General features: G+C 49.1%; 1 protein-coding gene across 3 annotated transcripts in view; it reads left to right on the top strand.

The window, feature by feature from the left end:
- LOC144174299 (uncharacterized) overlaps window positions 1–20,271 on the top strand; it is a 169,393-nt gene that overhangs the window by 41,304 nt on the left and 107,818 nt on the right. For 2 of the 3 annotated variants that reach the window (XM_077702924.1, XM_077702922.1), the window contains exon 2: window positions 6,558–6,644. The exons of the other annotated variant lie outside the window; for it this stretch is intronic. In XM_077702924.1, the coding sequence (XP_077559050.1) occupies window positions 6,558–6,644 (87 nt within the window). The remainder of the gene's footprint in view (window positions 1–6,557; window positions 6,645–20,271) is intronic. 3 annotated transcript variants of the gene reach the window in all.

The raw sequence follows: 20,271 nt of genomic DNA, 5'->3' as shown, positions 1-20,271 counted from the left end.
GTCGGGTTGCACATGTTATATTCTGTGAGTTTTTAAAGTTTTCCCATCGAAAACCATTGCAAAGTCCTGTAGAAAACATACTTGTGTACTGAGACGGCAAACAACTTGTGCAAGGTGATGAAAAAACGGCAATTTTAGGAGCGCCGTATCTCCGGAACGACGTTACTGGGCGCCGTGGTGAAGTGGTGTGGTGAAGTGAAGTTTGGTGTGGTGTGGTGAAGTTTGAAAACATGACCGCCGGGCGAAGCAGTTGCTCGTGGTTCAGGCAGAGTGCTCTTCGCCAACTTCTAGCGTGGTTTTGGTTATTGGGTGGCGGGGTTCACATTTAGTCGTTTGATCTGTTGTGGGGAGTTGCGTGACTAGAAAGACGGGAGTTCAAACGACGTTACTGGGCGCCGTGGTGAAGTGGTGTGGTGAAGTGAAGTTTGGTGTGGTGTGGTGAAGTTTGAAAACATGACCGCCGGGCGAAGCAGTTGCTCGTGGTTCAGGCAGAGTGCTCTTCGCCAACTTCTAGCGTGGTTTTGGTTATTGGGTGGCGGGGTTCACATTTAGTCGTTTGATCTGTTGTGGGGAGTTGCGTGACTAGAAAGACGGGAGTTCACCAAAAACAACGTGGTACCCGCGAATTCGCCGTGTTTCGGCCTTGAGTGGGACGCGCGGTGCGTGCTTGAAGTGAAATTTCGGACTCATTGCGGTGTTATAAAACGCTGAGTTATTGCTGCCTTTGACGGCGAGCTTGCGAGCGGCGATAATGAAACGATCGACACTGCAGAAGTGGCGGCGCAGGCTACATCGCTACAAAATGTCCAAGCAGAGTCCGATATCCGGACGGGCTATTATGCACGTTAGTAATAATAGTTCATCTATCTGAAGTGACATTCAATGCCAAAAGGGAGGTGGCTAAACATACCAACGTTACTGAAATTACGATCGTAGTGAACGTGCACCTTGCGACGACTGTCACCTCGTTTTGCGCAACTTTTGCCCTGGCGCGTCTGCACTTGTGCGTAAAGCCGAGTCTGGGATTACAAAAATAATTTCGGCATTCACATGATAATAAAAGTGCCTAAACGATTGCTTAGTTTTTCGATTCGATATTTTCAACGGACCTCCACTCTATGCATACAGGCTAAGAATTTAAAAGTGGTTTGTAAAAAGGTAGTGCAGTTCGTACCTTGATACTCTCGTAGAAAAAACTTTATTGAAAGGCTGTTTCAGTGTTATGCACGTTCAAAACCGATTAAAAAGGGCACATTTCCCTCCCAAGTTGCCAAAGATGTGATTTTTTAGGCCCCTAAGGTGACATAATACATGTCGTTCATCTGCTCCAAATCAAGGTTCTGCTGCTCCAAAACTAATATTTTGCTGCTCCAAAAACTGCTCCCAAATCTCATTCAGCTGTCTCACCCCTGTCACACACACACCTTAACCGAACCGATAGTTTTTTGCGGTTCGACACCCTGCTGTTCGGTTCGCCACGGGAACTATACGGCTCCACCAAAGAACTCGTGTAATACCCCTGTCACACGGTCACTTTCAATCGCGATTGAAGTGAATCGCGATCGAGTTTTCGAGCGCGCTCGAAGCACTGCCGCTGCTACACGGCCCGTTTCAATCGAGATCGAAAAGTTGCACGGGTTGCATTCGTGTACGCCAGATGGCGCTAACAATGTACTTTTGGCCGGCGTCTGGTAACTTCGCGCGGTCGTAGGTATACGTAACTATGCAGATATTACCTCACGCTTATTTGGGTCAAGTTATTTGACACAATTTGTGGCGTTAGTTGAAGTTGTCACATTCTGTGCAATTACTGAGCGGGGACGAGAGTATCGCCGCTTTCTTTCGATCGCGCTTGGAAGCCTCGATCGCGCTTGAGAAACCAGGGCCCGTTTGCCCGAACGCGATAAGTGTGGGAATAAGTTCTCAACTACGACTTTAGCGCTGTATAGGTAATAAGTCGTTTGCCCGAAATGGTTACAAACGCTCGGTTAAGGTAGCGTTTCTGTCGACTTTTCTGTCAACCGGCTTATTAACCGTGGCTGAATTCGACTCATTGGCGTGTTATTCATTAGCGGGAACTTAATCGGGAACTTATGCGTCCCGGCAAACGGGCCCAGGATTGAGTTCGAGCGGGATCGAGCTCGATCGCGATTGAAACTGCCGTGTAGCAGAGGCCCGATCCGGATTGAGCTCGATCCGGATCGACTCAATCGCGATTGAAAGTGCCCGTGTGACAGGGGTATAAGTTTCCTATACGAAAGGGTGTCCGTCAATGAGACACAATATCCGCACTTCGCAGCCTTTCTCGAGGGTGTGTTAGTGGTAAAAGTCCGGCAGAGCAATTTAAGCCACCTGGGGGTCTTTACGGGCGTCGCAATCTGTACTTAAGGAAGTTGTAGTTTTTCATTTATATCACGAAAACGTCACCCGGTGCGAGGATCTAACCAACATCCTTATGGTCAGCAGCCAACGGCTCACCCACCGAGCAGTTTCCAACACTCTCCAAGTGTGCGACCTTTTTAAAGAAAAGTGTGAAATGCTACAAGTATGCACATTTCGGGTGTTGGCCTTTGCCGTTGCGCAGTGCAGCAGTTCGATTGTGGCCTGGTTTTCATTACACAGTCGCAGCGAGGGAAGGGTAAAATTTTAGTTCATGTTTCATATCATCTGTTACAGCAAATGCAGTGCGCTCGGCGCTTATGCTCTGTACAGCCGATGAAAGTAATCTTACTTGATGCTGTTTACTACGTGTTTCTTGTTAAATAATGCTCAGGAAAGCGACAAACGATCATTTTTTTTCAGATGGGCAGAAAAATGGCCGCCCCTTCTCGTGCTAAGCCTTGCCCGCCTCAAATAGTTCGGCTAAGTTTCTGAGCTCGCAAAGTGCTTTTAGGCCTCCAAAATTGTGCTGGGCAAGGTAGTGTACGTTATTGAGTAATTACTACGACATGTTTTACTCATTTCATGCCTAAATATTTAGCGCGGGGGCAAATTCCATTTTACCTTGATTCTAACTCTACTCAGTAGATGGCGCCACCAACACGTTTTCTTTTTAAAGCTCTACAGGTGATGGCTAAAGTATTCTCAAAACAACTACAGTTAGTGTGAATGCTTCACCCGCAAAGTGAAATATTCAAGCTACTTTAAGCGAATGCAAATAGATTGAGCAACAAAATTATGCGTGATTTGCTTTGAGACTAATTCATCAAATGTCGCTACCTGCGCCACGGCGGCCGGAACACGCAAACAGCAAACAGTGCGCTAAAACATGTTCTACCGTTTTCAGCGGTAAACGGAAACTCCGGCTTCTGGTAAACGGTAACGCAAACACGGTAACGATATGCTACCGTGTTTACCGGGACCCGACTGCGCCTGCGCGCGCGGAAGGTCGAGGAAGAAGGGAGAGGATGCGCACCCCACCGTGACGAATGCACGGGCATGGCGAGGGCCGGCCCGCGGAACTAATCCCCCTACCCTGACGAATGCACAAGTGCCCAGATGGATCCCGGTCAACACGGTAACTACGTACATCACGGAATATACGGAGTGCTAAGCAGTCCGTCTGTTCAGTCACGTACGTTGCTACCGGGTTTACCGGGACCCGTCTGCGCCTGCGCGCGCGGAAGGGTGAGGAGGAAGGGCGAGGAGGCGCGGACATGGCGAAGGCAGGCCAGCGGAACTAATCCCCCTACCGTGACGAATGCTCGAGTGCCCAGACGGGTCCCGGTCAACACGCTAGCTACGTACCGTACGGAACGGACGGACTGCTAAAACTCTATTTCACTGTGGATGGCGGAACCGTTAGTTGTGAACCGGTAACCATTATTTCTTTTTTCCGGTTTAGTTCCGGTTCGGGTTCAGGGTGCTGAAAAAATAACGGTTCGGGTTCGGGTTCAGTTCCGGCAAAAATAGCGGTTCGGTTCCGGTTCGACACCCTGGTATAGATATTCCGGAAGTGCTGATTTGCGGATGATGGCCGTGTCCCAGAATACGGTGGTAATGTAGTCGTAGAGCGGGGCAGCTACTTGCATATTGAGAGAATAGGAACAGCGTTATAGGGGCCAAAACACATTTCCAGCCAATGGACTGCTCGTGAAATGGCCCTGCCGTCGTCCTCTCCCAAACCCCTGAAAAAAAGAAAATCCCAGTTTGTCGTAGCGGCACTTGCTTCCACCCTCACGATGTGCACCGAGCTCTGCAGGGTAACAATAACAATAGCCTGCAGCCTTTAGAAAACAAACAAACAAAAACCTTGTCAGATGAGTATGATGGTGTTGTATTTGTTAGAACTGACAGTGGCTGTTTTTTGAAGTGCTGTGCGGTCGGTGTTAAATAATTGGGTAGCGTGATGGAGCCGATGCTTCCGCAGGACTCTCCCTCGTTTCTGATTGGAGTCGTCGTAGACGAGCAACAGGGTCAATTGTCTTTCGGTGTGAATTTGATCTCGCTCCCCCACTTTCAGCGGACATTTTACCAATAGACGTCGTGCCGAAACTCCGCGCAGTGTTTTCCTCATTGCGCAGCGTGCACGCGGGCGCGAAAGACGACCGCCTTTCTTTTTAAGCGTGACTGTATATCCGGGACTAGGCATGTCGATGATCGCTTGCTGATCCGTGGTCATAAGGGGCGCTAAGAGCATTGATTTTGATTGATTGATTGATTGATTGATTGATTGATTGATTGATTGATTGATTGATTGATTGATTGATTGACCAGATTTGGGGGGAATCCCCAAGATGGAATAAGTTTCTGTGAAGAAAGTTGACATCCACCTGAATTAACACCTGTCCTCACTTCGAGTTGTTGATCAATTCGCTCTCGCGCTACAAACGACTAGCCTCCTGGGTAGCTCAGTTGGTAGAGCGACTGCTCCGGTTAAGCGGTGGTCCCGGGTTTGAATCCTGGACCAGGACGAGTTTTTCCTCAACTGCGAAGTTTCTGAGAAAGCTGTATAGCTTTCCTTTGTGGCTGTACGGCTGCATTCAGGTGGATGTCAAACTTTCCTTCACTGATTGGTTGATTATAGGGCTTAACACACCGACGCAACGCATGCAGGCGATGAGGCGCGCTGTAGTGGAGGGCTCCGGATTAATTCTGACCACCTGGGGATCTTTAACGTGCGCCGAAATCTCCTACACACGGGCGTTTTTGCATTTCGCTTCCATCAGAACAGCGGCCGCCGCGGCCGGGAGTGGATCCCGCGTCCTCGTGCTCAGCAGCACAATGCCTTAGCCACTGAGCAACCGCGGCGGGTGGTGCCAGAACAACATTAGTGCTTCTGTTACCTTCGAGGTGCAAGTTACGTTGGTGCAATTCTGCAAAGAAATACAGGGCATATCTTTCGAACACCCGAGGTTCTAGAGAGTCTAGGCGAGTACATCGTGCAGCGCTTGCTGTGATGAATCCGTGGGCGAAATCTTCGGACTGTTGCCGGCTCATCTAAAGCAGCGGCGCTCGGGGCACGGCGCAGGCGCTGTTCTTGTTAGCGGCCGAGGCTAACTTCTTCGTGGCTTTCCTTTCCCCTACTCTGCTTCGCGGCTCGGCTGGGCAAAACTGCCGCCCCGGGAAGCACCGCAGGCGCGAGCCTGTGTAGTATACAGGGTGTCCCAGCTATCATGCACCAAGTTTAAAAAAAAGAGTAATGGCGTAACTCGAAGAAAACCTATTGAATAATGTTTGCAGTACTGTGAAGAAGCGGTGACTAATTTTTTCGTTAATGAGACTTAACTAATTATTTCTAATTAATTATCTAACTCGATAATTACTGTCCTAATCACTGAAGTGTCAATGAGGCATTTGTAGGTATCGACGAGGGGCATCTAACTGCGGTATTTTCAGCGACGAACTAATTGCGTACTCATTTATTCTGACTGATAAAGAAAACCCGCGAAATATGAAAAATACCACGTGATGGCGCATCCGCGCGCATTGTAAAGCAGCGTCCCCAAATAAGCTGATTGAAAGCAACTGCTTCCGGTGTTACCCACCCGAAGAGACAGCGCATCACCTTGATAAGGCGCGTGTGCAGATAAGGCACAAACTCGGTGGCGATTTCTTCTTTCTTTCTTTTGTTTATTTCATTCTGGCTAACTCAGAGGCAGCCTGTTTGAGGGCGTTGCTTTACGATGCGCACGGACGCGCCGTCACGTGGTATTTTTCATATTTCGCGGGTTTTCTTTATCAGTCAGAATAAATGTGTACGTAATTAGTTCGTCGCTGAAAATACCGCAGTTAGATGCCACTCGTGGGTGCCTACAAGTGCCTCATTGACACTTTAGTGATTAGGGCAGTAATTATCGAGTTAGATAATTAATTAGAAATAATTAGTTAAGTCTCATTAACGAAAAAATTAGTCACCGCTTCTTCACAGTACTGCAAACATTATCCAATAGGTTTTCTTCGAGTTACGCCATTACTCTTTTTTAAAATCTTGGTGCATGATAGCTGGGACACCCTGTATATGCGTCGCTTGGCCGATCAGCCGCATTTTGCCGTGTTTTGCCGCCGCGTGACACCTTGCGTGCCGTTGACGTGGGCCCTGGCGCGCGCCTTTGCAGCGGGAGTCTCCCACGCTGCCTGGTCGAGCTGGGACCCCCGGCCTGCTGCTGGCGCCCGGCCCGGTGTTTGCCATGAGCTCGAAGGAGGTGAGTGCCCTCCCCCGTGCACTGCCGCCGCCGCTGTGCCGGTATTATTGATGCAGCACATGCTGTGGGAGTGCTCGGGGCTCGCGGCCGAGAGAAGAGCCCAGCTTCCGCCGTACATCAAGAACCTCCAGGAGTGGGCATCGCCTCCTCTGGGCAGGGCTCACCCAAAAGAGACTCTTATGTCCCTGTGGACTTTCGCTAGTACCACGGGGATACACAAGAGGATGTAGGCGCTCTCACCTTCTTTACCGCCTTCCCCATCCCTGACTAGACCTTGAGTCCCCCCTTCCGAATAAAGAAATATAATAGTAACAATTGAGGCATTCGGCGTCTCCGGCCTGCACTGCCATCGTGCACGTGCTCATCGGTGCAGTCTTCGACGTCGGCCGGCTGACGTGCACTGCAGGACGACCCCAAAACTGAAACCACTCCCACCCTGTAAATTCTACACGGCACGTTTCAACCCAGATTGAAATATTGCACTCTCGCACGCCAAATAGCGCCAGAAGGCCAGTCAGTCAGCAAACTTTATTGATGTGAAAGTGGGGAGGGAAGCGGAAGGTGGGGCTTGAGAACTGAGTGAAGCCCTCTTGCCATGGCCCTATAGTTTCAGCTGCCCCGTTTTTCGCTCTCCGGATCAGCTCTCGCTGAGTCCCGAGGGCGGAGTTGGCCAGGTCTGCTTTCCATGTCTCTAGTGTGTTGGGTTCGTGGGTGCTCTCTGGGGGCCATATAATGGGACTTCCCCAGGATGCGTGTAAGAGATTTGCCACCTCTCCACATTTTTTTGCAGCGTTCCTCTGTGGTGTTCGGGAACATTAAAGCAAGCCTAGACTTTTCTGTGTAGATGTATATTTGCATTTTCCTTAGTGTGTGACTTTCGTAGGTGTTAAGGCCTTTGTATGGTGAGAAGAACTTCTATCTGCTGAGACGAAGTCTAGAGAGAAGTTCTTGGTGGGTTTCAGGAGGGGTAAAACTACGAGTGCTCTGACTGGGCGCGGTGCGTTAGGAACCTCGCTAACTCATCGGTCATCTCGTTTTCGTGCAGTGCCTCGTAACCGGGGCAACAAATGATTGTGTGTTTGGGCTGCAGGCTTGGAGGGAGGATCTGTTGCGTGAACTTCCTCGGGGAAGCTTTTGACAACTTTTTCCGCGAGGCTATTTTAGAGGCCCCGAGCAACATATATATAGGAGCGGAGAACGGATCTACAACTTCGTCAAAGCCTTCCTTTGTAATCGAACTGTAACTTTAGTGTTGGGAAACCTGAGATCCGACCGCTTCCAAATGCCAAACAGTGGCACCCCACAGGGATCCGTCATCTCCCCCATACTGTTTAACATAATGATCAAGATAGCAGAAGCCCTAACTCAATTCACAGACATAGGGCACGTCATCTACGCAGATGACGTAACTCTATGGTTCTCCAAAGGAAACCTCCAACAGAAAATGAAGCAACCGCAAGCCGTCACAAACGTGGTAGTGGAGAAGGCAAGAGAAAACGACCGCGCATGTTCACCAGAGAAACGCGAACTCATCCGAATCTACCCAACGAAACGGCTACCTTTCTTAATCCAAATTGGAACAAAGACCATCCCCGAAAAAGGCCAAATCAGGATACTGGGCATGATAATACAGAGCAACAACCAGACTGACGAAACGACGGGGAAGGTCAATAATACGACAACCCAACTTGGGATTATCAAAATAATTACAAGAATCAACAGCGGCATGAGCGAAAAAGGGACAGTCAGCTCGTCCAAGCACTCATAATCAGTAGAACCACGTTAGGCAGTAGAACCACATATTGTAAAGCCACATAAGTAGATCCACATCACCACGAAAGCCCAAGTAGAACGAAAAAAAAAAAATGCGGCTCCAATACACGCTGCCAAGGTGTTTGTACTGCGAAGCTGGAAACGACACTCACAACGATTACCCATGCGACGTCACTTGAATTCTCACACGTGGCTCTACAGAGAGTGGAACCAGAGGCGAGTGAAATGTATTTAACCCCACTTTCTGTTACTGCACAACGAACTTCACGACTGCTTTATGTTCTTCTTCTTCTGGCTGTTATTCTGGCGTTTTTACTTTCCGTGGTCTACCCACGGTAGCTGGGAATCAACTTAAGGAGGTGCTATACCGGTCTCACTTTTATGAAAATGTGGGGACATCACTACGTGATTTGTATGCTGTTGCGTGCTTTTGAACTCAGGGTAGCTTACGCAACCGTTATCTTTACCGGTATGGCCAGGTGCCCTGGGTAGGTATGTGCTTGCTGTCAGTATGTAGACGCCTTCTTAATGATGATAGTTTTCTGCTGACATCGCCGCAAAAATTTGCTTGGGTGGTAGAGGCATGCTATACCGGTATCTCTTTTTATATGTGAAAGCGTGGTGACGTCCTCTGTGCTGTTGGGTGCTTTTGCACTCGCAGTAGCTTGCGCAACCGTAATATTTACCGGTATGGCCAGTCCCTCTGGGTAGGTATGTGCCTGCCTTCTTAATGATGATACTTCTCTACTGACATCGCCGGCAGAGGTATACGGCTTCGCAGTAAAACGGCATACAAGGCAGCATTAGGTCTCCCTCTCTGTACATCAAGCGACGAACCAGTCCTGGGCATCTTCAATACCTTCAAAGAGCTAAGAGAAACGGTATATACTAGCCGCCAGGAGGTATTTCGCGGATGGCCCCAAATAACCCTACGCCGTTGATCGTAGCCGATATCAGCCAAATTCACAGCCGTCGCAAAGGTGGTCGTTGTAGCGTGGCCTCTGTCAACGCGTGCGCGCATTTTGAAAGCAAAATGTGCGTAATGTGTGAAGTCGTCAGCTTTTTCTCGCGTATTTTGGCGTCGCTGCAGCAGTTCGAAAAATCACGGAAGCGACGGGTGTACCCATTTAAGACAATCGCAGTAACGGGCTTTTTTGCGCCGCGCAGAGGAATAGTCGGCTGCAGTGATGAGACGCAGGGGCAACTTCCGTTTACGTGCTTAAGTTGTACGCAAGTTTAGTACTGTTTTTGTAATTAAAAAAACAAAAACAAATGCCTGCTTGATGTTTGTGACAACAAGCAAAAAAAGAAAAACTTGAAAACCATGTTTTGACCAAAACATTCAGAAAGGGCTCGCGCTTGAGCCTGTACCTCGAGGCGGCATTCCAAGTCCAACAGTAACGAAATGTTCTAATAGATGGCGCGCGAGCAGAGCGAGCGCGGAAAAAGTGAGTCGAATTCAGAGAAGCTGCGGTAGGAGGGAGGCGGGAGGGAAAGAGGGGTGGGCGGGGGAGTGAAGAGATTTTGTGGCAGGGGCGGCACAAGGCCATCGTCATCCGACGACATCTGCAGCGAAGTCGCGTTCAATTTTTTGAAAGCGGAAAGGTCGAATGGCGTTGCCGCGGTAGTACTACCGTTGACCCCAATGAAGCGGAACGCCTGAAGGGCAACGTTTCTGGACATTTCAAAGGAGACGGGTAAAATCCGCCCCGGGCAGATTGCATTTTTGCTTTAGTGGTGAAGTTTCTCGATCTAGCGGATAACATGCGTGGCTTCATTTGGGTGGAAGCAGTCGTTCCTTGAAGGTCCGGCAACGAATGGAGCGACATTTACGTCTAGCTCATTACTTGCATTCAATTAACCATAAGCGTTAAGGATTAAAGAACTTAAGATACCTGTAGTGTGATACAGAATGCCTCTGGTCTGTGCTAGTTAGTACGTCTTCGATGGGAATCGGCTTGAATAAAACGAACACAAAGGGAGAGGGAAATACACGACACACCTCTGAAGAAAACACAGATATATACGTACAAAAATACAAAAATATAAATTTTGTTCAGGCCGGTCAGTGACATGATTAGCCAAGATCGCCGCGCAGAAACTCTTTTTCGGTTCGTGAGATGGCCACAGACGGCACACTGACGCAGCTGGCTCCAGCTTCGTCTATGGCCAATGCTTCTACTATTTCTCGCCCTATCCTGCTTCTCTTCCTTCCGACGACCGCGTTTTCGTGCAAGTAGGCTTCACAGTGGCAGTCTCGAACGTGGTTAGCAAGGTGGCCGGAAGTGCTTGCAAGGTGCGAAGCAGCATGGTTTCGGGCCCCGTCGTTCAGGCAACGGCCGGTTTGTCCGAGGTAGACGGACCGGCACCTCAGGGGAATTTTGTACACCATGTTTTTGCTGCGATCTGCGTATCTTGTGCGGTGTTTCTGGTCGCAAACTGGCCTCTGCGCGCCCTTGTTCACCTGAGACGGCACATGCCGTAGGCCTTGTTGGGGGCGGAAAATACGACCTTGATGCCATGTTTCTTCCCCACTTTTTTCATGGCATGCATGTGTGTTTCCTTCAGTAAAATTCCAATTAGTCAGCAGTGTGTCGTGTATCTCTCTCTTCCTTTGTGTTCGTTTTTATTCAAGCTGATTCCCATCGAAGCTGTACATGTGATGTTTGTGTGTTCGGATAGACATGCAGGCCAAGTGCTACTGCGGTAAACGTGTAGGCTTGGGGAGCTAGTGGTGACGCTGCGGCCAATCTTCGCTACGTGGTTGCGGCGGGAGAGACTCGCTGTTGAGGTCCAGTTATGCGCGTCCAGTCGCCCTCGTCAGGCTGGCACTTGTTTTGCGTGGCGCGAGTTTGAAGCGGCGGCCCCAGCTGGTAGTGGGCCGTCTCTTTTCATTCTGGCAATACCTCGTAGGTGTCGATTCAAGCACCTCTCCTCGATGACTCGATGGCTGCAGAGGAACCCTCCCCCCCGTGCCCGCCTTGCGTGAGCAGGCGGGGATCGGTCAGCTGGTCGAGAAGGCTTGCGCACTGCCACGTGCTCTGCTGATTCCTTCTTGCGAATCTGCCACGCTCGCCAAGTTTTGGAGGAAGGGCTAACGACGGCTACTGGAACACTGTACGCTGCAGGACGGGGAGTATCCGTATTCGCCAGCGCCCACAAAACGGTCGCAGCTGACGCCCCCCTCCAAGTGGACTGTCCGACGGGGGACGCTGTTGTTCCCGACCCGCGCATGGCCATTCTTTGCGGCTCGCCAGATGCTTCCTTTGTTGAGCGTCTCCCCGGAGCGCCTTTCATGACCTCGTTTTGGGAGCCGCGCGTGGCCCCTCCATTGTAGACATGGGAGGTGTGGCAGCCCCAAAGCAACGTCTGTTGTGCGTCTTCCCTACCCCGGGCAGACTGTCCTTGCTGGTGCAGCAACGGAAAGCCGCAGGGTTGAGTCCTCGCTTTCCCCACGTCCGCTGATAGCGTCAGACCGCGGTTCCTATTGTAACGTAGTATTTTGGTTACATACTGCCGCTACTGTAGCATGAAGATTGCAGTGAAAAAGTCGAAACGTTGAAGAGGTTTTAAAGGTTAACTTGTTTAATTTACTGATGACATTGGTGACATTTAGCACATACGAACTAGAATGAATACACTTGTTACATTGATGAGAAAGACAGTCAAAGATTAAGGGTACTTAGCGGGACATAGTTGGCGGGCGAATGGCTCCCGGCGGGAGGGCACGACGACCGGCAGCAAGCGGCTCTCCTGGTGTTGCTCTCTCTCAATCGCCAGAGGGGCCGCGTTATATTTGCTTTGGGGGGACGCATTGGGGGAAAAAGCGCATCCTAGCGTGTGCGGACTATCGGGAGCAAGTCTTAGGCACACCCGCAGCCAATCAGGAAGACGCTTCTAAGCTCCAATCAGACATGTTCCCGCCAAAGTGAAAAGGACCAAAAACACAGACACAAGGTTTCGACTCGAAAACGCGCACTCGGAGAACCACGCGTGTAAAGAAAGTAGTTTAGAGAAAACGCACTAAAGTAAACAGGGGAAAAGGGAAGGTCGTCGGAAGAACACAGCGGCCCGCGTAGGCGCGCAACGGGGGGTCGGAGACGCCAGTGCGTGCGGTAACAGAAGCCGAGGTGAGGGTTCGCTTCCCCCAACAGCCGTCGTCTCCCGGTCGGCCGACGGGCAGACACACGCGCTGGAGCCGTTTCTCAGAAAAAAGGGCCAGGGCCCAGCCGCGTCCGAAGCGCTTTTACACACAACACTTTGGAGGAAGAGCCCTGGCTGCGGGCACAGAACGCAAAAACCGAACGAACAACATCTAGAGACCTCGGCTTCGCGACACTATAAAGGCTCAACCACATGCAGCGTACTTTACGCGTTTTCACGACGTCGTCCCGCGTCGACGCGCGTCAGCGCGCGCCGCCAAAAATGCACGCTTTTTTTTCTTCTTTAATGCCGGTCTTCGACACAACACAGAAACACAAAACAAACTTATTCACATGAGCAACTCGAGCGACAAGCCACCAACCTATATGAAGGCTGGTGTCTCTCTAAAATTCCCTAAGCATAGTCAAGGGTTCTATCCTTGACAGCCACTCAGGAGTGTATGCCTTGCGCTTCTGGACTTCTACGTACTGGGATATAGACTCACGAAAACATTGCCGCGTAGGGCGGGCGTCCACATCACCGTGGAGCCAGGCCATGCGCGAGCGCCATGTGCTATGCAAGGCCACCAACATAACGAGGTCCAAGGGCGCCCCCTCCTCGTTTTCGACCGCTAGATAGCGTATGCCATGGGGGCTCAGCGGGAAGTCTTTATGAAGGGTCCTCTGGAGGACATCCCACAAAAATACCGCTGACGCGAGCAACGCCGATGTCTATGCTCGCCAGGTATCGGCGTCGACGCAGCGCGAGAAAGCATCGGAAAGCGGGCGGCAACGACAGGGTTTCCTGTCCGTCTCGTGGTTTGGGGTCATTCCTTTCAGCAGAAAATAACGGAATTCTTTTCAAGACGATAGTCTTTCTTGGGCTACTGAACCCCAGAAATTTTGGTCTGTCTGTCTGTCTGTCTGTAACTCGATTCAGCCACCCGGCCAAAGTAAAATGCTTACTGCGCAATAGTCTTATATACTCACAGCCAAACGTAAACGTCTAAGCCCGGTTTATATGTTCATACTTGTCAACTTTGTTGAACAAGAACAAGACATTACGCAAATATAAGACAGGAAATTAGTACACAAGGGATATTTACAGTGTTCTTTTATTAAAAAATTCATGGATGCTTGGTTTTTCGATAACAAATGATATTCTACATCTACTGCAGAACAACGCGTACCGCCTGCTGTTGCCCGCGCCACCTCCTGGCGGCATATGAGAAGTCACGCGGCAAGAGTAACGAAAGGTTCCACTAGCTAGGTTTCACGTTCTGCTTGGAACGCACGTGGAGCACGGCAACGCGGTTCTACAAACCTTGAAGTCGGCCGCCTCGATTCACACGCGTCTCCGCCGTACTGCAGCGCTGGCATCGAGAAACCCCGCCCGTAGCAGTGGAACGCGGTAAATTCAAATCGCCTTGAGCAAACCTTTGTTTACCTTGGGATGAGCGCGACGGTACAGGAACAGCATGAGAGGTGAGCGGGAAAGCGAAGGGGGGCATTTCCTTGGAAAATGTCTGCAAAGACTATCGTCTTTTGACGACATTTACAACGAAAGGAGCAGATACGCGGCCAATTTTTTAACCTGCGGTAATCGGCTGCCTTGAGACAAATTGCAAGCTATTTTTGTTCGAAAGCGCCCATTCATTCGTGGCTTGTTTGTCTTTCATCGAGGAAATCGGGGATTTGCGATAGCTTTTTGTGAGTTAAAAAAGGGAGCTCTGGCCACGTCAGTTGTAGTGTTAGCATGAAGGGCTTGTCCGCAAGATCGGTGCGTGACGAGCAAGCGTTATCAAGGCGAGGATTCTAGCGGGGCATTCCATTTCATTATCGGCTACCGTGACTGGCGCAGGGGAGACCGGGGATGTGCAATAGCTTGTCTTGACCCAAATAAAGGAGGGAGCTTTGGTTACATCGCTTGTAGTACTAGCATAATTGGCCCCGCCTCCGAGATCGGCGCGTAACTAAAGCTTTATCAGTGCCCAAATTTCTTAAATACAGCCAAAACAAAACACATCCGACAATATTCGTTGGCAGCCTTGCTTAGTTCACCCAATTATTAGCCTTCGCCATGTCTCCTGGCGTGTTCGAGAGGTTGAGAGTTCGGCTGCTGTTGAAAGGCCATGGTTCCAATCTTGGCAGAACCTCGCTGTTTTTTTCTTTTTTTTCTCTTTTGCGGTAAGGATTTGATCAGTTTTTTTTTTTTTTTTTTTTACAGAGTCGACAAAGGGTGCCAGAGTACTTTGCCTTGTAATCTACAAATGACGTTCGACTCTAACCTCAGTAGCAAGTTAGCGCTGAAATTTGTTTTGCTTACGCCAAAAGTAGTACTGTATGTACATCAAGGTAGGGCGTTGCAAGGAAAAAAAAAAGTGTTCGAAGTGCGTTTTTGTTTATCAAGCTCCCTTAATTTGTTCAGATTTGACGGTGATAACTTCAAATACATTTTGCAGCATTTCAAAATTGGCGCGCAAGTATTCTTAGCAAATAATAAAGTAAGGCAAGTGTATTTTTTCTGGCTATCTAGGGTCCTAATTACTGCATTTAGGCAATCGAAAATAACTGCTCATAAACGATCAAAAATAACGTTGAAAGGATTGCAGAGTTCACACCAACGGATCCACCAACGCACGTCGACGCAGCGGCTGACGCGTGCCTTCGCCGCTCTCATGCGGTTACTCGGCCTCTCCTGCTTGTCCGCGCGGTGCTACCGAACGACGCCGACGCTCGCGGGACGCGTGATTTCGCGCCCATATGGTTAAAGCTTAATGCAATCGGTCACAAGGCCGCCAATAAATGCGTGACTAAAGCGACAAGGCGTAGGGGCAATTCCCAGACAGAAAACGACAATTCCCACAATGTCGTTGACCAAGAATCTTGGTGCCAATTTCGCGTAATTGCTATTTTCCTACATTTCTGTGTCTACCCGCGTGTCTTGTGCTGCTCCCGCTGTGAAGTATGTGGGGCCTGGAAACTAGGCACGTCGTGCCGAGCTTATCTTCTGGTTCCCGCTGCTGCTTGGAAGGGTAGAAATGAACTGAATTGAGCTGTAGCCGCTCACTTTCTCCTGTCGTCAGTGGTTTCAAAGGCGTTGCCGAATGAACCCTCCCCTGACCTTGAGTAAGCGAGAGAAAGGTGCTTGCGCGCAGAACCCCTGTTTTAAGTGCAGAGCACTTTAGGGGCTTGCCTTGTCGTCGTAGCTCGCTCGCTGGACCCAAGTAGAGCCACATGGCGTTCCGTCGTAGCGGCTGTCGTCGCGGCGTAACCCAGAGGCCTCGAAAGCCAAGAGGTTTATATAGTCGTAAGCTTTCGAAAATCGTGGACTGGTGGCGCTTGTCAAACATGTCCCCGTTATGTTTAGCGCAAAAACAGTAAACAACAACAACAACAAAAAAAACTGCAGGTACATTTGAAGCAAAATATACGTAACTAACTGGCAGCGCCCGTGTTCATTTAGTAAGGAACGCTCGTTGGGTTGGTTTTTACAATAGTAAGCGAAAAAAAGTGGCAGTGCAACGCTGGCACGTGCGGGAGGAAAAGCAAGCACAGAAAGAACAGAACTCTCACTGGCGCAGTTCCAGGCAGGGGCGCGCGAGAACTGCGAAGGCGAGAAATTTGAATCGCATTGGGTAGTAGCAGTGAGCGTATAACGGCGCTACAGCCCCTTATAGGGAGTCACTGCTCTGACTTCCGACAGCTTTCATGTTGAGTTGAACGGTTGTAATTTTTTTTTGTACTAACGCCCAGTCGTTCCGCGTGCTGCTGATGCGCTCTCCCCCATGGGAGCAAACTACCTTCAACATCCGGGACACTAACGCGAGCATTCTCTGCTCCCACAGCCAGCTAGACCACAAAAATGCAGAGTTGGCGGAAGTTCCACCTGTAATAAGCGTTTCAATAGCGTGTAAATAATGTGCACGCATGTCTGTGTGCACATTTTTCTTTCTCCCCCATCCTGCACCCATTTTCCCTTGTCAGGCCAAACAGCTATCCGCAGTAAAGAATTCTCATTCATTCAGCGTGAATGGACATAATTGGTCGGCCAGAATATTTAAAAACCGAAAAAGTAGGAAAAATACAATTTTAACAAAAATGATCAGACACGATCGAAAATATACATCTATATACATCTCTCCCTAAAACCGAAGACTAAGCGAGAAAAGTCCGCAAAAGAACGGGGGAAATACGAATAAAAAATTGCGTAAACGGAACAACCCTGCAGTACGGCTTGCATCTTCGAAAGAAAAAGAAAACACAATTAGCGACCCACCGAGTGGCAGCGGGCATTTTGCTTGTGCCTTGCAGATATGGTGACGCTGTGGATAGCTGGCCTGGCCTACGAAGATTATCGGCTTCAGTGTGAAGAGCTACAACTCGTCCAGTCTTTGTCCAGCAGTCACAGCACAATGATTCACATCAACCATCCACTCTGCGTGGGTCGTTTGCAGGCTTGACTTTTCAAAAACATCTCTCTCACGATGAAATGTCGACGCCTCCAAAGCAGACAAAAAAAAGGTCCATCCAGTCATGTTCGAATAGTTCGGGCTGCACTGAATAGAATGATTCACAGCGCGCAGCCATTGCATATAGTTCGTTTGTAGACTTTAACGAAAGGACGATGACGCCGACTGTGGGATGTTTGTGCCGCTCAAACGAAGGACGAATTGTGATCTCCAGGCGCACCTAATTGCGATACCGAGCGATCGCGCACTCTGCAGGTGTTAGCTGTGCTGACACTGCCCTGTGAACTTCGTCGGAGACTTCAGTGTGAATCGAAACCGCACAAGAAAGAGCTCACTCAGTTGTTTGGTGTGCCAAGTCAGTCATCGTTCGCTCAACAACGGTGGTGTGTGGATTCAGCTTTGGCCAAGAATCGGCCTAGGGTTGTCACTGAACCAACGAGTATATACCGAAATAAGCACAAATCTACCGTCACGACCATTACCAAATAATGGAAACAGTGCATGCACCCTTGTGTAGCACGGCATTATCAATGTGCTGCGAATCCGCCGTTTATCCACTTTCACAGCGCAAAATCTTTTTTTTCTTTTTCATTGGTGGTGCGGGCTGTCATGTAACTAGGAATTCGTGGCTGAGCGCCGGTCGAAGAACCAGCACGACTTCATTTCCGCTTAACCATGATATCTGCAGGATAACCATGGGAAGGCTGGGTTTCAGCGTGTTCAAGGTTGATGCAAATCAAAATTAAAGGATAAAATGCGCTGAAGCGTCTTCCTTTTTCAAAGTTCTATAGCATTATAAAGAAACACGACGTAATTTCTTTTTCTACAGATGTTTTAATCCAGAAATTAAAAAAAAAGTGGCAAGATGGAGCATATCTCGCGAGGACGTGTTACCGTTCTAAAATATAAGCATTAGGATTTGAACCGTGCCGAAAGAGAGCAATAGCGATCACGACTTGTTCCACAACGTTAGGGCAGAACGGATACAAACTAGTTGGAAACCATTTTTTTTTTTTAAATTCTTAACTATCCCCGCGATTTCTCTGGTTGGGATTTGCTAAGCGCAATATCAAAATTATTGCACTATGCGTGCTCTTAGACGGTGCAACGTGCGATGCAAGGCTCCTCCGAAGGCCTTCTCGGCTCGTCCGAACCTACTTTTCCAAAAGGCGTCTCCCCAAGACGTGTTCCACCGCTCGGCAGGATGGAGGACTGTTTGCTGCCCGTTTTCCGGCCCGAATATGCTCATTCCCACTCCACAAGCCTCCTGTCTGTCCCTCTCCGTTGTGCGTGAGCCTTGTTGCAAAATCTTTAGGGGGCTTTTAAATGTCCAAGGGGATACCACGCCCATTGCACTGACTGCACTGCAAGGACCGCTCCTTGTATACACGGCATGCCAATCGTGCAGTGTTTGTGGTGAACCTAACAACAAACCGTGATCTGGACTTCATCGTAGCGCATGAAAAATGCCTTTGCGCATCAATGTATTCAAGAGGTTGTGAAGGTGGGAGTGGGGATCAGTTTGGTCTCATTTCGGGGAAGGTTACAGCCGCCGAACACCAGCCGTGCCGGCGTGAGACTGGCTGCTGCTGTGCTTACGGGGAACCTCTTTGGCGCGGCTGTGGGGTTACTCAATCAAGCCAAGTGCTATTTTTTTTTTCTGCCATGACTCGTGGGGTGTAATCAAGCCATGTTTCGATGGGCCGTTTCCATAAAACTTTCAACGCAAACTTCACTCAAATGAGCTATAAATTAGGAAAAAAAAGAGAATGGTCATGCGACCCACTAGCTCACTTCTCTCACTAGAACCTGTCACGTGTTTGTCTTATATATTCTACGTCCTCTCCTTTGCGCTGTTTCTTACATTTATAAACATGCACCAAACAGCCCACTTGCTCCCCGTTCTAAGGTATTATGGACAACTGTGTGATTGGCTGGGGCCGGCAAAAGCAAACGCAAGCTAGGCAGGGCCTATAGCTTGCAGAATGAACTATTTGCGCTTAAATTTAATGCACATTCTTTTTTTATAGCAGTAAGAATGGTGGGGCAAACATGTAATGTTGCAAACGAACACGTAAACATAAAAACACCAGATGATGGCTGAAGCTGCACGGGCGTCGTACGCGTTGGGCTTGTTTACACGACACTGGCTAACTGGCCTAAGCCGGCATAAGCGACATCGCCACTTAAGTGACCCTGTTTGTCGAGCATACCCAAATTTCCACAACGATTAGTTTCAACCGCAACAGAAGTAAGCCAAGTACAATTTGGTATGAAAATGAGCACGCGTGGACAGAGGCCTCTTAGGTGTATTGCGGCGCTATCTGGGAAAGAAAGGACACGACAAACAAACAGATGTTTCGCTGTTTGAAGCAGCTCTTTAGCATTTCCCCTCGATACGTCATCGCTGACGTCCCGAAATTGTGCACGATTTAGCGGGATAATTAAAATTTTTGTTTTCAAATGTTTAATTTCTCACTGAATAAAGCAGCATTTTCTGCCGGACGAGTGCTAGGGGCACAATGAAACACCAAATGTTCCGAATAAATCTAAGTTGTATTTTATCTGTATCGCCCCTTTGAGAAGTGCCCATAAACCATAGTGCAGCTTTCCCTGAAAGGAGCACTCACACCACAATTTTATGTTCCTTTTTTATTGATTCTATCAATGCTTAAAGGCCAACTGCACTCAAATTTTCGACAACGTAAAAATAATGTCACCTAATAGTAAACATTAAAAGAGTGTGAAATGCAAAATACTACGTTTCAGACATGAACACGAGCGACGCAAATGGCTCACGACATTGGCGTTTTCGGGACCGAAACTGAATAGAAAAGGGGGCCATTACCGGCGGCCGGACGTGACATACGTGATGGAACGGAAGCGGCAGCGCTCGAACTGGCGGCCGCTCAGAGCCGCCTTCAAATGCGCGTGGTAGCGTCGCGTTTCGCACTGTTATTTCCACAGAAGAACTTATAACATTTGCTCAGGATAATGGAGTTAGGCGCAATTCCGACATCGCGTTGCTATCAATCGAAATGAAGTATACAGTACGACAGTTGTTTTTCTGTCAGAATAACTGCCGTTGTAGCAATCCTTGGCATTGCGAGTAAAAAAAACGGGCCCTTATTTACAAAGCTAGTTGCTCGTACGATGTAAAAAAGCAGCTTTAGTTAGCCGGCGCCTCGGCTGTCAAATCGCTCTCTTTGAAGGGAATAAACCGCATGCTAGGGGAGATCA

Source organism: Haemaphysalis longicornis, unplaced genomic scaffold (genome assembly GCF_048455015.1).
Source record: "Haemaphysalis longicornis isolate Haplotype H1 unplaced genomic scaffold, Haemaphysalis longicornis Haplotype H1 scaffold_3, whole genome shotgun sequence".
NCBI classification, from domain to species: Eukaryota; Metazoa; Arthropoda; class Arachnida; order Ixodida; family Ixodidae; genus Haemaphysalis; species Haemaphysalis longicornis.
This window is presented reverse-complemented; position numbering and strand designations above follow the sequence as displayed.